Raw genomic sequence first — 18,213 nt, 5'->3', positions numbered from 1 at the left:
AGCAGCTTTAGAGAAGACTTTCCGGGGCGAGAGAATTGTAGTTGCATGGAATCCAAGGACAGGAACAGTAGTTGCATAGAAGAAATTCATGATAGCTAATGTCCCACCATATAGCAAAGAATAATCAGGTTACAGGAAAGCCATTCCTGATTAAATGTTAGGAAAAACATTTTTTAAAAATGGTAAGAGCAACTGGTCAGTGAAATCAGAAACCAAAGCAAGCTGGATTTCCTTAACTGGTTCTTGACTATAGAAGGGGGGGGGAAACCTGGGGAATGTACCTAAAATCTGGAGATCTTGAGCTAAAAAAGGTACCAATGTATCAGTTTGAATTGAACAAAATATGGACTGGAAGTCTTTACATTTGGGCTCCCGGGCTCCATATCTAAGCCATAACTTGGTATCAATCATTCCCCTTTATGCCTTTGTGGGTCTGGTTAGGTGACGGGAGAGGAAGCAGAGCTAAATGAATTTTGCAATCCTTGTCCCCAACTGTCTCAATCTTGGGCATTTCTCAATCAGTACTGTAAATACACAAGCATCCCATAATTCTCAAGGACTGAAAAAAACTGATGGATGTACAATCAGAGTAAATGCTGGAAAACCGGAATAAGAAACAGTGGGAAACTCTTGTTTTTTGGCTATGCAAAGAGGACGGGAGGAGGAAATGAATAAAGCTAGGAAGACAAATAATTTTCCTGCTCAATTCTTCTAGAAACAGTAGCAAAAGGGGAGAGGGCTTGGGCTTAAGTAACGTGGATGTTGGATTAAACTCTGGAGCTGAAAGGTTAACTGCATGAACTCATCTTTGTCTTTTGGCTGAAAACATAATTTGCCTGCTCTCTTGTGGGGGATCTGAATCACAATCCATCGGCTAAATGTTGCTGTGCTTAAAAGTGATTTAAAATCTCCGGGCAGAGGTCTCTTCAGGCGTGTTTACAATACTGTAATGCAGCAAATCATTTGTTGTATACACCACGCAGCATTTGATTTAAACCAGGACCGTACAGTCAATAGCTGGAAAGAACAGTTTATCCAGCAAGAACAAGAAAGTCAGAAAAAAAGTTAGGGAGCAGCTGCAGACAAAAAGGTGCTTGTCAAATAGGGAATGTTCCTACCTTAGAAGGCATACTTGGCTACCTGTCTCTTTTTTCCCCCAAAAAAAACCCCAGTGATGGTTGGTCATCCACGTAGGAAGGGATGTGCAGTTTTTCCCATTCTTACTTGTAAATATCAATAGTACTTAGACTTACATACCGCTTCACAGTGCTCTGAGCAGTTTACAGAGTCAGCTTTATTTGTTCCCAACAATCTGGGTCCTCATTTTACCAACCTCGGAAGGATGGAAGGCTGAGTCAGCCTTGAACCCCATCAGGATCGAACTCCAGACTGTGGGCAGAGTTAACTTGCATTATTGCATTCTAACCACTGCACCACCACGGCTCAAGAAAAGTGCAGAGAAAGACATGAAATGATTAAAACAACTACAGGTCAATACCATTCCATTCATGGTCCCTGTCCTAATTTTTCTTTTCTTGCAAGCTACCTTAGCCTCTGCCACATCCCTATACAGATAGTCCTCGAATTATAACAGTTTATTGACCTTTGAAGTTACGACGGCATTGAAAAAAGGGACCATTTTTCACACTTAAAATGACCATTGCAGCATCCTCATGATCAAAATCCAGATGTTTGGCGGTTGCAATGTCCTGAGGTCATGTGATCACCTTTTGCAACCTTCTGACAAGCAAAGTCAAGGTATATTGACCTTCCCATGTATATATACTTCATATATTCTTTAAGTATTGCTTTTTAAACCCTTTCCTGCTACAATTAAACTACGAAGTTAAAAATGCCAGACTAATAGATGTGTGCAGGTCGTTTTTATTTCCTTTTCAAAAAACCAAAATACATCACATACACATTTATTTACACATTTATTATGCTGTAAAAGCATCAAAAGTATGGAATAAGAATGATTGGATATCAAAGATTCAAGCGGAGTATTCTGTATGCCAAAAAAATAATAATCAGAAAGTTGACTTTGCTTTGAGGAGCAGCTGTGCTACAGCTCAATGCTCAGGACTACTTTTTAAACTTTAGGACTTAACTCTAAACTTTAAAAAGTAAGAAGGGCACCAGAAAATTGTGTTTTGTTAAGTACTGTTAGTAGACCCTTAAATCATGATTGGGTCCATACGGCTTGCCACCACTTGTGGGTTTATGCAACAAACTATGGCTTTATGACAAAAGTAATTAAGATGTTGAAGGACTTGGAAACCAAATCCTCTAAGGCAGCGTTTCCCAACCTTAGGAACTTGAAGATGTGTGGACTTCAACTCCCAGAATTCCCCAGCCAGAATTCTGGGAGTTGAAGTCCACGCATCTTCAAGTTCCTAAGGTTGGGAAACGCTGCTCTAAGGGATGCTTAACAGATCTCAGTATGGTTAGACTACAGAAGACCTGACTGTAAGGAGAAATAATTGAAGTCTTCAAGGCGTGGACATGTTCTCTATGGCCCCAAAGAGCAGGACCAGAACCTGGGTTAAAATAACAAGAAGGTTCAGGATGAACATTAGAAGAGGCTTCCTGACTGTATGAGCTGTGGGCCAGTGATATAGGCTGCTACATATATTCTCCTTCGCTAGAGGTCTTCAAGTAGAGGCTGGATGGCCACATCTATCATAGACGCTGCACCACGCAGAGGAATGGAGCAGAGAAGCACTAAGGAGCGTCCAATTCTAGGATTCTATAAATTATGAATCCAGCCAGAACATTTATCAAGAGAGTATATCTGATTCTCGTTGGACTGTTTCAAGTTCATTCTCTCCCCCCACACCACCACCAGACAAGCCCAAAGTGTGTGTGTGTGTATCCATGTGTTTTTATAAAAATGTTTGGTACTTCTAATTATGTTACGGTAGGCTTACACGTTGACTTAATGCAATCCATGCATCTTGTGCCTGGTGTTGATTTAGTTTTGGGTTGATGTTGTTTTTTTCCCCCTGCAGGGATGCTTGCCTTTGAATATTGGAAATAAATTGGCCTGAATGATCACAGTGGTGGAAATATCTATTGATCCATTTCTCCACCTCATTCTCTGATTATACATGTGTGACACACTGCCTCTTTGAAATTCAGCACAGCAATCATCAGACTCCACTTTCCATGTGGTACTCATCATAATCCTGCAGGAAAGGATGGGCTGAAACATTTGGCAAAATTCAACGTTTTCGCTTTCAAAATTCCAAGCGGCAACCCCTTTTTTGCTGGGGAAGCTCCAGACCCAGCTGCAGTATTTTCATCTCAAAGCACTGACTGGATTCACACATTGTAGTTTACCAGCAGGGATTGCTGTCGGCTGGCCTAATTGCATCAAAACAGCCGTGATAGAACAAGATTCTCATTGTACACCACAACCTTAGCCAATTGTGGCTGGGGCAATAAGCACTGCTTAATGAAACACAGCATAGGGGGATATAACATATACAGTCATGGCCGAAATTGTTGGCACCCCAGAAATTTTTCCAGAAAATCAAGTATTTCTCACAGAAAGGTATTGCAGGAACACATGTTTTGCTATACACAGGTTTATTCCCTTTGTGTGTATTGGAACACAACAAAAAAAGGGAGGAAAAAAAGCAAATTGGACATAATGTCAAACAAAACTCCAAAAATGGGCTGGACAAAATTATTGGCACCCTTTCAAAATTGTGGATAAATAAGATTGTTTCAAGCATGTGATGCTCCTTTAAACTCACCTGGGGCAAGTAAAAGGTGTGGGCAATATAAAAATCACACCTGAAAGCAGATAAAAAGGAGAGAAGTTCACTTAAGTCTTTGCATTGTGTGTCTGTGTGTGCCACACGAAGCATGGACAACAGAAAGAGGAGAAGAGAACTGTCTGAGGATTTTGAGAACCAAAATTGTGGACAAATATCAACAATCTCAAGGTTACAAGTCCATCTCCAGAGATCTAGATTTGCCTTTGTCCTCAGTGCGCAACATTATCAAGAAGTTTGCAACCCATGGCACTGTAGCTAATCTCCCTGGTCGTGGACGGAAGAGAAAAATTGATGAAATGTTGCAACGCAGGATAGTCCGGATGGTGGATAAGCAGCCCCAAACAAGTTCCAAAGGAATGCAAGCTGTCCTGCAGGCTCAGGGAGCATCACTGTCAGCACGAACTATCCGTCGACATTTAAATGAAATGAAACGCTATGGCAGGAGACCCAGGAGGACCCCACTGCTGACACAGAGACATAAAAAAGCAAGATTACAGTTTGCCAAAATGTACTTGAGTAACCCAAAATCCTTCTGGGAAAACGTCTTGTGGATAGATGAGACCAAGATAGAGCTTTTTGGTAAAGCACATCATTCTACTGTTTACCGAAAATGAAATGAGGCCTACAAAGAAAAGAACACAGTACCTACAGTGAAATATGGTGGAGGTTCAATGATGTTTTGGGGTTGTTTTGCTTCCTCTGGCACTGGGTGCCTTGAATGTGTGCAAGGCATCATGAAATCTGAGGATTACCAAAGGATTTTGGGTCGCACTGTAGAGCCCAGTGTCAGAAAGCTGGGTTTGCATCCGAGATCTTGGGTCTTCCAGAAGGACAATGACCCCAAACATACGTCAAAAAGCACCCAGAAATGGATGGCAAGAAAGCGCTAGAGAGTTCTGAAGTGGCCAGCAATGAGTCTTGGGAAAAGGCGCCCTTCCAATAAGAGAGACCTGGAGCAGTTTGCAAAGGAAGAGTGGTCCAAAATTCTGGGTGAGAGGTGTAAGAAGCTTATTGATGGTTATAGGAAGCGACTGATTTCAGTTATTTTTTCCAAAGGGTGTGCAACCAAATATTAAGTTAAGGGTGCCAATAATTTTGTCCGGCCCATTTTTGGAGTTTTGTTTGACATTATGTCCAATTTGCTTTTTTCCCTCCCTTTTTTTGTTGTGTTCCAATACACACAAAGGGAATAAACCTGTGTATAGCAAAACATGTGTTCCTGCAATACTTTTCTGTGAGAAATACTTGATTTTCTGGAAAACTTTCTGGGGTGCCAACAATTTCGGCCATGACTGTATATCCCTTGTTGATCTGGGCGCCACATTTGTTTTTAATAGTTAACCCTTCATCCTGGTTAGCTGGAAACCTACATTCTTTGCGTTTTCTGATCTACTAAGTTGGAATGCTCCAAGCATATGCCGAATGTCTTTACAGATTGTCCTCTATTTACGACCAACAACTGAGCCCATTTCCATTGCTAAGCTTGTTGAGTTTTTGCTTCATTGTATGACCCTTTTGGCCATAGTCGTTAAGCAAACCACTGCAGTGTTTAAAGTGCATCATGTAGTCATTAAGTGAGTCTGGCTTAGCTTGTCAGAAGCCGGCGGGACAGTACAACTGTCCTATGCCACTTGCCAGGCGTCCATTGTGGGAATGCTGCAACGGTTGTTAATAATAATAAACCTTTATTGTCAAAGTACAGCATGTGTACATTGAGATTAGCTGAGCCTCCCCCCCCCGTGCTCTCTCCCCCCAACACACAGTGACAACAAACCCTCCATCCTGCCACACCATGTGAACCAACTACACCACACACCGGCCTCCCAAGTCAATTCTGCATAAGATTATGTCCCATTTAAAAGCCTAACAGCCCACGGATAAAAGCTATTTTTCAGCCTGTTGGTACAGCTGGCTATATTCCTATATCTCCTACCGGATGGTAGGAGAGTAAAGAGGTACCGTCCAGGGTGTGAGTCATCCCTGAGAATCTTCCTCACTCTTCCAAGGCAACGAGCCCTGGCGAGGTCATCCAGTGGTGTCAGGGAACAGCCCACAATGTCTTGTGCTGTGCTCACCACCCTCTGTAATACTTTCCTATCCGCGGCTGTCAGACCAGCATACCAAACCACAATACCATACGAGAGGACACTCTCTATAGTAGACCGGTAAAAGAGGGTCATTAGCCGTTGTTCTACCCTGTTCTTCTGCAAGACCCTGAGAAAGTGAAGCCTCTGTTGGGCCTTTCTAGCCACCTGAGTTGTGTTAACTTTCCAGGTCAGATCTTCACAGAGGTTGACTCCCAGAAATTTAAAAAAGGAAACTCTCTCTACACAGTCCTCCCCGATGTAAAGTGTGAAAACTAGTTGGAAGTCCCTGTTTTCAGTGCCGCTGTGACTTCGAACAGCCGCTAAATGAACTGTTGTAAGTCAAGGACTGCCTGTATCGCCCTAGTGCAGGGGTCTGCAACCTTGACAACTTTAAGACTTGTGGACTTAGCATAGCTGGCTGAGGAATCCTGGGAGCTGAAGTCCACAAGTCTTAAAAGTTGTCAAGGTTGCAGACCCCTGCCCTAGTCAATCTGCCAATCCAGAGTAAGGCACTTGGGATCAGCCTCTTACTTGCCAACGAATTTCCTCTCAGGAAATCCATTCTTCTGATATATTATTTCCCCCCTCCACTTTGTTCTCAGTTGTGGAAGCCTGAGGGCTGTTTTCGAGCAGGAGATGAAATACTGCAGCTCTTCTCCTCTACTATTCTTCTTTAGGGCCTGACACACCCGCACGAGGGCCTGGAAGGAAGCCACACCTTTAACTGTACGGGCGCGTGTGCTGCGTCTCCCTTAGCAGGAGCCCTTGTGTGCTGTCAGGGAAGAAGGAGGAAAGAGGCAGGAGGACACCCAGTTCTGAGCCTCTGACTTGCCCTGCTGCTGCTGCTGCTGCTGGTTGGCAATAACTGAGTCAACAAAAAGCCAGCAAGACAGGACTGGAGGTTGAAGGAGAATTTGGCAGCGGTCCTCGTATCTCAGCAGGGAGATGCAACTGATATGGCTCTTCCAAGTTGATGACAGCAGAGAGGGGAGTTGGGGGAGCTGGACAAACTCAACAGTGGATGAGGCCACCCAGTTCTCTGAGCTGACACCTTTCCTTTCCTTTCCTTTCCTTTCCTTTCCTTTCCTTTCCTTTCCTTTCTCCTTTCCACTTCCCTTTCCCTTCCTTTCCTTTCCTTTCCTTTTTCCTTTCCACTTCCTTTTCCTTTCCTTTCCTTTCTCCTTTCCACTTCCCTTCCCTTCCCTTCCCTTCCCTTTCCTTTCCTTTCCTTTCCTTTCTCCTTTCCACTTCCCTTTCCTTTCCTTTCCTTTCCTTTCTCCTTTCCACTTCCCTTCCCTTCCCTTTCCTTTCCTTCCCTTTCCTTTCCTTTCCTTTCCTTTCTCCTTTCCACTTCTCTTTCCCTTCCCTTCCCTTCCCTTCCCTTCCCTTCCCTTTCCTTTCTCCTTTCCACTTCCCTTTCCCTTCCTTTCCTTTCCTTTCCTTTCCTTTCCTTTCCTTTCCTTTCCTTTCCTTTCCTTTCCTTTCCTTTCCTTTCCTTTCCTTTCCTTTCTCCTTTCCACTTCCCTTTCCCTTCCTTTCCTTTCCTTTCCTTTCTCCTTTCCACTTCCTTTTCCTTTCCTTTCCTTTCCTTTCTCCTTTCCACTTCCCTTCCCTTCCCTTCCCTTCCCTTCCCTTTCCTTTCCTTTCCTTTCCTTTCCTTTCCTTTCCTTTCCTTTCCTTTTTCTTCTTTCCCCTTCCCTTCCCTTTCCCCTTTCTACTTCCCTTCCCTTTCCTTTCTCCTTTCCACTTCCCTTCCCTTTCCTCTTTCCCTTCCCTCTTTCTTTTCCTCTTTCCTTTCCTCTCCTCCCCTCCCCTCTCCTTTCCTTCCTTTCCATTTTTCCTTTCCCCTTTCCTTCAATGGGCTCTTTTCTCTCCTTTCACACAGCTGCTTACTGGGGATGTACATGGAGAAGCTACTAAGACAGCAAACTAATTATCCACGTTCAAATTCCCCTGGATTTAAGAAACAGGAGCAAGGAAGAGCAATTGTTTTCATGCACAAATATTTAGATTAAATCCTTGCAGATGCAATATTAGCTTAAAGCAACCATAGACAGTTCCTATTTCTGGTTATGGTGATATTAAAATGGCAGCTAACCCCTAGTTTCCTAGAGAGTAGAGCAGCACTATTAACTGGATCAGTCAGCCTTCCAGAGCCCACCAGAACCTAGAATGGAGAAGGTTCCCTCTAAAGCCTGATGCTAGATTGCCACCCTTGGTATTTCTAAGTAAGGGCTCTCCATCCAATGGGGCATCCAGAGGTAGGGAGTAGGGCAACATCTGGAGGACTTCCGCCAGTTAAAAATGATCAAACTAAACCAGGGACCTTCTGAATGCAAAGCAGAAGTTCGACTGTTGGACTAGTAGACCTCTTCTCTATTTAGGTCTTGATGTTGGCCATTTTTTTGTTTTGTTTTTTGCAGGAGATTATTATAATTATCCCTCTGAAATCAATGCATTTTAGCTTCTGTGGATTCAGGCTGCATTCCCAACCCAGTAACAAAACTGTTAGGGATAGGGATCATCCAATGCACTGAGCTGCATTTAATTAGTTTTGGCTTACAGTATAGTATGAATCTAGGCATTCTGGTTTGGAAACAAGCTCTTTCAGGGGAAGCAAATCCCCCTCCTCCAGACCTAAGAGGGATGTTGTCTCAGAGTCAATCACTGTCTGAATGGACAACCACTTCATCTTGCTAGGGTTGAGTCTCACTTTGTTCCTCCTCATCCACACTGCTAGCTCCCAAGCACCTTGACAGACCTTCTACCACATCTCCTGAACAGCATGGGGTAGAACTTTATAATATGGTGTCATCCTATGATGTCCCCTTATGCTTCAGGTCAATGTTAAAGATTAAGCTGTTGTTGATCTAGTAAACTATGGTTAGATGAACTCTGGTTTAGTTCAGTTTACAGAGGGGACAGAGTGATGATGTTCCATCCCTATAGCTCTCTGTAAATATCAAAGTGAGTACAGTATTGGAGTTTGCACTAGTAACACGGGACTCCCAAATTCCAACTTACTAGGTGGACTTGGGCAAGGTGTTAATTTTCTCTTGGGCAAATCCTTTTGTTCTGGTGTCTCAGGATGGAGACACAGGCATGACCATTTTCTTCCTTCTTGAGTTTGCACCCAGGACCACCATATATACAACCTCTTGGATTGATTCTCCTTCGGGATTAGCAGAATGAGGAGGCTGCTGACTCCACATCAGCAAACTCCATGCTCCACTCTGCCCAAATAAGAGAGGGGAGGAAAATTGGGATGTTCTCCCAGAGTTTTTACAGAACGTTTGCTTTCTTTTTTTTCACATGGAGTCTGTTCTTTTCCGAGCAAAGACAGCAGATACACTCTTGACAATATTGCGGATTGCTGTGCCTTTTTTCAAGGCCAACTTGGCCTCACATATGCGTTCTGCTAAGCCATGGAAGACCATGACTGCTCCATGGTAGGCTTCAGCTGCTGATACCTCATAGAATTCACAATCCATGGAGAGAGCCAGGAGACGTCCTTCTTCGCTGGAAACCTCCCGATGATGGTACAAATCTCGCTTGTTGCCCACAATAACAATGGGCACTTTCTCCTGGCTTGGACCTTCCTTGGTGGCTTTGATGAACTGGACTTTGGATTGGACACTGTTGAAGCTTGCACGGTCACAGATACTGTAGACCAAGACAAAGCCATCAGCCCATTGGATGTGTTTATCTTTGGACGAGTTCTCTTCCAATTTCTCCTGAATAAGAAAACAGGCACGTTTGCAACATTTGGCTAATAGATTTGTTGTTGGACTGAAAAATCATAATTATTCAAGCAAATGTGGAAAACAGAAGTTAATCGTGCCAATAACGGTTGGTGTGCTTGGCGCCATAGCAAAAGATCTGGAAAAGCACTTGGACAAAGTGGACAGACTCTCAACTCATGAATTGCAAATGTTGTACCACGTGGAAAAGCATAAATATTATGACAATGTCTTTGGCTGTCCTAGTTCCTTGGGAAGGACACGATAGTCAAAACTATCCAATCCAATCAGAACTTTATGGTAGACTGCATGAAAATATTGACAACAACAGATTAAAAATTGGTACAACATGGTTTATAAATTGTAATGTCCACAATATATGTGAAATTATAAACCAATAAATCATATTATGGCTTGGTGCAATGGGAAAACACAACCTTTTTTTAAAATGAAGTCTGGTGTGAAGTCTTGTTAGGTCAAGCTTAGAAAACCACATTCAGCCTGTATTCCCAGGTTGAATGTAGTTCTCTAAATCTTTGGATATGGCCCCCAGCAACCTTCCAAAAGGATCTGCCAAATTAAGATGAAAATTCTTGATTGCATCGGAAACATTCACATAATTGTACTTAATGAATGCAATTTAATTTTCATTAAATTTAAATTAAAGTCAACCCCAGTTTTTATTCTCACTTTTTCTTCCCCAAGTCTTTTGGGAGTTAAAACTCAACATACTATGTGGTTGCCTGAACTGAAAACTGACTTTGGAATTAAACCAAAGTACAGGTAAGTAGCCAGGAGGCATATAGATAACAAGGAATTCACCCTTCACAGGGTACAAATGGAAGGTTTGGGGTTTTTTTACAAAAACCAACCAGCATGGACTATTTACCATGTTCTTTGTTCTTCCAAACTTTTATAGAGAAGAACTGGATATCAAGTTTGTGTCAAGGACCTTAGATGTAAAGACAAGATGCTTTGGAACGTGTGGGAGCACAATCACACTAGTTGTCTGCAACTCATTAAGGAAACCCATGTCTCTTTCTAGGCTGATGCAGGCATGGGAGCTTTAATGAGTTGCAAAGACGTGTTACATTTGCTCAATCATGTATTCTAAAAATCCTCTTCTAAGATAAAGTAATGGGCAATCCTATTGTATATTGAAGAGCCTTGGTGGAGCAGTGGGCTAATGCCTCCTTAAGTAACACCAGCTGCCTGCAATTAGTGCAGGTTCGAGTCCCACCAGGCTCAAGGTTGACTCAGCCTTCCATCCTTCCGAGGTAGGTAAAATGAGGACCCAGATTGTTGGGGGCAATTAAGCTGACTTTGTAATAATGCTGCTGGGGGGGCGGCGAAAGCCCTAATAAGCAGGCATATATATAGAATGAAGGCTACTGCTAAGCTTGTAAGCCGCCCTGAGTCTTCGGAGAAGGGCGGGATATAAATGGAATTAAAATAAAATAAAAATAAAATAAAATATATTTACCTCCTTAGTCTTTGGATGGCCATTAGTTCAAAAACAACAATGCAGGATGAGGGGAAGAATGACGAGGCACGTATTTTGTTATTGGAAGGTAAACCATAGCTATATTGGACTACACATGCACACAAGTACACACACTGATTTGTATTGATAGTTATCCTTGCTTCCTTACCTGCGAGCAAGGAAAGTCCCAGATGTGGAAAAGAATCTCTTTGCCTTCTACTGCCAAACTGTGAGTGTAGATAGACTCTGGGTGGGGAAAAGCAGAAAGTTCAGGTTGCCACAAGCCATTCTCAAGAGCCCCATCCTTTTTCTTCCTTCTACGTATTTTGTCCTCGGCCGCTCCCTTTCAGCAGCTTTGGGTGTAATGAAAGAGCAGCTCCACAGAGCATAGCCTGAGAGTTTTACACACACTCACTGTGCATTTTACTCATTACAGTACCTTTTGGCTTCTCCCAGCAGTGACACACCTGCCTGGCTGACTGGCTGGCTTCATAGGTTACATTAAGCCATGAGGTAGTTTGTTTGTTCATGGCTTAGCATCCTGTATTGTTATAGTCTTTTGTGGTTTAATTGACAAACCTTTGGTATATGAGCCCCAGACTATCAACTGGTACAATATGTGAACCAACCTATAGGTGATTTTTCCAGTCGTTAAATAGGGCAAGTAGAACTTGCCAAAGAAAATACTATAAAAAGACAAGGATGCTTCCATCCTGCAAATGAGACAGGTATTCCAATGTTCTGCTCTCAATCTGACTTTCTATCCTTTCCTATTAAACCCCTGCATGATTTGCCCTAATTGGGTTGTTTGGATGGGAAAAGATACATTTGTGTATATGAATGCACTGTATGTATTACAGGTAAGTGTATATTATCTCTCTCTCTCTCTCCCCTCTATCTATCATCAATCTACAATGTCTGTCTGTCTACCTACCTACCTACCTATGGTATCCATCCTCCCTGTTATACGTGTGTCCATTTCTCTCTCTCTCTCTCTCTCTCTCTCTCTCTCTCTCTCTCTCTCTCTCTCTCTCTCTCTCTCTCTCTCTCTCTCTCTCTCTCTCTCTCTCTCTCTCTCTCTCTCTCTCTCTCTCTCTCTCCTATCTATCTATCTATCTATCTATCTATCTATCATCTCTCTAATTTATCAACTAATTTCTGTCATCTGTCTGTCTGTCTGTCTGTCTATCCTCTGAATGTGTGTGTCTATCTATCCCGCTGCAGATCTGGAATTTCTACTGCAATTGCAAGGATGATTTGTTTCATTTTATCCCCAAACAACAACCCTATGAAAGAGATTGAACCAAGGAATAGGCTTTGGCTCAAGAGAAAGTAGTTAGCCCCATGGCTGAGAAGAGATTTGAATCTGGGTCTTTTCGGTCCCAGTTCAACACACTACTAACACCTGCATTATACTGGTTTTTCATTGGTCATTGAATCTTTTTCTTCACCATCTAGGTGTGATGTCAGATTGATTAATTTCATGGCAGAAGGAAAGAAAGAACATTTTGTCCTCAAACAAGATGCTGGTCAAGCGAAGGTTTGCTTGATAATGGTTTTTAAATAAACCACAAGTGACTGCATTCACACATTCCACTAAGCCAAATGGGGGAAAAAATCACATTTGGCTTAGCATGGTACGTGAGTCCTTCCACTGTAAAATATGAACTACGGCTTATAGTTTACCATAATTATTGTGCATTTATCTGAAAATGTTTTCCGTGAATAATTCCCTTTTAAGATTAAAGGATCATCATACATTTATTGAAAATGTCATAAGGTAAGCAGATGTGGCTTTTTCTGTCTAAGTTCCTCTTTTGGGGATATTGCTTTAAAATAAGAGTTATCTTCCTTTTGGACAGGATATGTAAAGCTTGCTGACGGCCAGGCTAAATTAAATGGATTTGTTTAGATTCTACCTCAAGTGTTCTGAAAAATACCCACTGTGATCTTAAAATAACCATTTATCACTTCAGAGTATCGTGTGATTTTGGTCAATTACCGTGCTGCTTAATTTAGTGCTGTTCAACATCCCCTCTCTTAGCCTTTTCAAAAACATCTTTTTTTGCTTGAATTTTATAGGCTAAATGATTTTGAAGTCTATGGAAGTGTTGATTTGAAATTGCATTTTAAAATGTTAATCCATTTTTCTTTTTTCAAGTTGTTAGCCATCTTATATATGTGGTCATATAGCAAACATGATATATGTCATATATGACATGATAATAGTATTCCAGTATTTGAGGGGCTGACACAAAGAAAAGGGAGTCAATTTATTTCCCAAAGTACCAGAAGGCAAGGCAGGAAACAATGGATGGAAACTAATCAAGGAGACAAGCAACCTGGGATTAAGGAGAAACTTCCTAACAGAACAATTAACCAGTGGAACAGCTTGCCACCAGAAGTTGTGGGTGATCCAACACTGGAGATTTTTAAAAAGAGACTGGACAGCCACCTGTTTGAGATGGTATAGGGTCTCTTGCTTGAGGTTTGACTAGAAGATCTTCAAGGTCCCTTCCAGTTCTGTTCTATTCTATTCTATTCTATTCTATTCTATTCTATTCTATTCTATTCTATTCTATTCTATTCTATTCTATTCTATTCTATTCTATTCTATTCTGCATTCCACTCCATTCTATTTTTACTCTACTCTATCCTATTCTGTTCTGTTCTGTCCTGTCCTGTTCTGTTCTATTCTATTCTCCATAAATGCTAATCAAAAATGATTTAATCACGGATAAACAGAACTTAGTATTTTTACTTTGCTTTTCATGTCCCAATGACTCTCAAACTTCCTCCTTTTCCTATCACCCCCTAGCCCAGTGTTTTTTTCAACCTTGGCTATTTTAAGATGTGTGGATTTTAATACCCAGAATTTTCCAGCCAGCAAGGCTGGTTGGGGAAATCTGGGCATTAAAGTCCAGATATGTTAAAGCAGTGAGGATTGAGAAGCACTGTCCTATCCAAAAGATATTCCAGTCGATTTCTTGCGAGTGTTCAGTTAGACGAACCATCCGTCACCACCATTCCCAGGATGAAAGAGGTTAACCAGCACCAAACAGTGTAAAAAAATCCGGAACGCTCACCCATGTCTCCATATTCCCCAATAAACCTCTTGGTAAGGAAGCGCACCGTCAGAGCTGTGAAAAAGAGTGGGAGTTGAAACTGTTATATAGAACAGATGGGGCAGGAGGAGGAATGGAAAAGGATGTTATCATTCACCAACAAAAAAAGCAGAAGCCGTTTCCCCCGCTCATTAAAAAATAAAAACCAGCTTTCCGAATCAAATTCAAATATTTAAAGACCCATGTCCTCAGAATTTACCTTTGTACCTTTAACACGTTACCTTATTTTTAATGTGTGGGATAGACACTGTAAAATTCAGCAGAAAACAACAACCGACAACTTTTGTAAAAAAAAAATAATAATCAATATTTTCAGCACTCTCTAGGTGATTCCAGTTTTGGAGCGCTGAAAATTAATTCCCCTAAAAACTTATCAGCTTGTTTGCAACCATATCTTTATGCTCAAATGTTGCCCATAACCCTAAACACATTTAGGCACTATTCTAGAGATGGCTTGCTCATTGATAAGCCCACGTATAAATTCCTTTTGGAAAAGAAGCCTCAAAATTTCCTTTCGTCCCAAGCGTCTCTTAAGGTTGGCAACTTATCAAAAGCACATCAGGTACAGATCCAGTCCTAACATGTCAGCTCAAAAGGTTAGAGATTCAGGTCGTGGCTGGGCATCCGATCTCTGAATTCAGCGAGACGTATTCTATGTTAAGCATGCAGATAAATGGATTGGAAGTGCACAGAAGATCAGAATTGTGGCCAATTTAATTTCCTTTGGCTGTTCTGCAGCACTTATAGAATCTGACAAGCCGGTTAGTAATTTGTTTGGTTAATGGAGCAGAGAAGACTGTTTAGCTACAGATAGTATCGCTCATTAAATCTTGCACCATTGCATTGTACCTGTCTACCGTTTCTGGGCATGGCAACTTTCACTTTTCAATGGTATCCTTCAAACTGAAGCTTGTATTGCACGTTTGCAAGTTTCTTTCTGTGGCTTTTTTTTTAAGCGGAGAGAGCCTTTTGCAGCCTGGAATAGCAGACACCCTGGAGTAGTTTTCTCGCCAACTTACCTGACTTTCCCACACTGTCAGCTCCTAGGACCACCACGTTGGCTTCCATCTTCACAGGGGTAGAAGTGGAGACCTCTGCCCCAGGCTGGTGGTCAGGAGTGAAGCTGGCACTCCTGCGAAGGGGGATTCGGAGAACCATTTATAGATCTCTTTTTCGTCCAGACTATCAGCTAAGGAAACTGTTTCTGCTCTTTCCCCCTGTTCAGTCAAAACAAGAATGAGTCTTTCTCACTTGCCATCATGGGAGTTATTTGCATGGATCATACCAAAGCAGAAGAACTGAAGGGGTTCCCTTCCTGGCAGCTACTAACCAACACATTCTTAAGAGCAGTAATAACCACGGTATCAGGGGTAATAACTCAGTTAACAAATCTAGCAGGCTAATTCTATTCCACCCCAAATCCATGGATAAAATGAAAACTTAACAATGGACAGGGAGCCACCTTGGAGCAACTAAAGGATTCGGGTGGGACTCAGAGTCTTCTGTATCTGTAGGAACTCAAGTCTTTTCGGTGTGTTGCACACGCTTGCCATATAGGGTGGGGCTCTGATGAGCTAGTTACCTGGGTTCAAAGCACATATGCAGGGTAACGTGTCTATGCAGAAAAGCCACGCCATAAGAATCACATAGAACGTATTCATGTAAGGTAAGCTGGTTGGGGCTGGCCTTGAGTATTTGCAAGAGGCAATTTCAGGCCAATGTATTATTTTTAATTATTATTTAATTATATTTATCTACCAGGCTTCAAGAGGGGAAGTTCAATGCCTCTGGTTCCAGTTGGTAATATTTGCACCTTGTAAGGCAGTCCCATTATTCTGTTCCAGGCAGATCAGATCTTGAATCAAGTCTGCTATATTGTTCCTGACTTTAGAGATGAGCAACCTTTTTGCTACCTAAATCAGGGGTCCTCAACCCCCGGTCCGTGGACCGGTACCGGGCCACGGCATGCCAGCAACCGGTCCGTGTAAACAAGCAAAGCCCCATCCACAGGATGCAGGCAGCACACAAAACCACACCCCCTCTGGTCCGTGGAAAAACCTCTCTCCACAGAACCGGTCCCGGGTGCCCAAAAGGTTGGGGATCCCTGACCTAAATCATACTTTTTTTTTCCTTCACATGCCAAAGGCCAAGTGAATGGTAGCGATAGGAAAATATTGTTTTTCCTCCTCTGATTTTTTTTATTTGGTTAAGGAAACAAATTGCCTTAAATGAGATTTAGCACCTTGTGTGGAAAATGGCGAAAGATCCAACCCCTTTTTTTCAATAGTGTAATCTTAGGGTGCTCGTTTTGTGTAGATCAGGGGTCGGCAACCTCGGCTCTTTTATGACTCGTGGACTTCAACTCCCAGAATTCCTGAGCCAGCATAGCTGGCTCAGGAATTCTGGGAGTTGAAGTCCACGAGTCATAAAAGAGCCGAGGTTGCCGACCCCTGGTGTAGATGAATGCTACAGGCTTAGAACTCTACAGATCAAGGCTCCCTCTCTTGGTGGATATAAGCACAACCAAATGCACAGCTACTACCACAACAAGGAGTTGAGAGCCAGTTTAGGTAATCCTTGACTTACAACAGTTCGTTTAGCGACCGCTCAAAGTTACAACGGCCCTGGAAAAAATGTGACTTATGACCATTTTTTCACCGCTGCCATCTTGGAGGCATCCCCGTGGTCACATGATCAAAATTCAGATGCTTGGCAACTGGTTCATATTGATCCCCTCTTGAGAGCTTCTGATGAGCAAAGTCAACGGGGGACGACAGATTCATCTCACAACCAGCTTACCAACTTATCAACCGCAGCGTTTCACTTAGCAACGGTGGCAAAAAAGGTCGTAAAATGGGGCAAAACTCACTTAAACAATGTCTCACTTAACAACACTTGAGCTGGCACAAAATGACGCCTGTGTCAAATTGACTCCCTTTGTCTGGCTCTGCCAGGGACGGCTGATGCCACCCTCCGACTTCCTTCCAAGATGATTAGTGACAAAGCCTAACAGATTTTGCATACCTTGGAAGATGTGTTTGGATAGTGCCCAAAGACATCTCAGCCACACTTGGATTACTGCATCCAGTTTTGGTCACCACGATGTAAAAAAGATGTTTAGACTCTAGAAAGAGTGCAGAGAAGAGCAACAAAGATGATCAGGGGATTGGAGGCTAAAACCTACAAGGAACGGTTGCTGGAATTGGGGATGTGCAGTTTAACGAAGAGAAGGACTAGGGGGGACATGATAGCAGCCTTCCAGTATCGCAGGGGCTGCCCCAAAGAAGAGGGAGTCAAGCTGTTCTCCAAAGCGCCCGAAGGCCGGACAAGAAGCGACGGATGGAAACTAATCAAGGAGAGAAGCAATCTAGAAATAAGGAGGAATTTCCTGACAGACGGAACAATTAACCAGTGGAACAACCTGCCTCCAGAAGCGGTGAATGCTCCAACACTGGAAGTTTTTACGAAGAGACTGGACAGCCATTTGTCCAAAATGGTATAGGGTTTCCTGCCTGAGCAGGGGGTTGGACTAGATGACCTCCAAGGTCCCTTCCAACTGTATTATTATTATTATTATTATTATTATTATTATTATTATTATTATTATTATTATTATTATTATTATTATTAGAGATTTCCAGGCATATCTGTGCCATGATAGGGGAACAGTGAGTTTTTATTATTTTTGGACGCTTTCGAGTCATTGTTGATTCCTGATTCCTGGTGACTGAAATCAAAATATTTATTTTTTTCCTGGAAGAAATAGCCATTTTTTTGCAGAGGGAGAAGGGTTGATGGCTCAATTGGGCAGGTCGTTTTCGGTTTTCCTTTTCTAGACTCTGATGGCTTTGCAATTAACCTAGTTATTGCATCAGCCCATCTCCGCTGTACAATACTGCTTCTATCACAGTTTTAGTTAAGCATAAGAAGGCAACTTCACTGGGCTACACTGTAACTTTCTGGTTTTGAAATCGCTTTATTTCTGAAATAAAC

At 42.3% G+C, this 18,213-nt stretch overlaps 1 protein-coding gene across 1 annotated transcript; it reads right to left on the bottom strand.

The window, feature by feature from the left end:
• Positions 1-9,180: 9,180 nt before the first annotated feature.
• On the bottom strand, positions 9,181-15,378 carry LOC308673771 (ras-related and estrogen-regulated growth inhibitor-like protein; the record flags this gene model as incomplete). Its single annotated transcript, XM_081337719.1, has 4 exons — positions 9,181-9,606; positions 11,265-11,341; positions 14,182-14,235; positions 15,240-15,378. The coding sequence occupies 4 exons, from the start codon at positions 15,376-15,378 to the stop codon at positions 9,181-9,183; spliced, it is 696 nt and encodes a 231-aa protein (XP_081193845.1).
• Positions 15,379-18,213: the final 2,835 nt, after the last annotated feature.

Source organism: Vipera berus (genome assembly GCF_964194415.1).
Source record: "Vipera berus genome assembly, chromosome: 12".
Taxonomy (NCBI): Eukaryota; Metazoa; Chordata; class Lepidosauria; order Squamata; family Viperidae; genus Vipera; species Vipera berus.
This window is presented reverse-complemented; position numbering and strand designations above follow the sequence as displayed.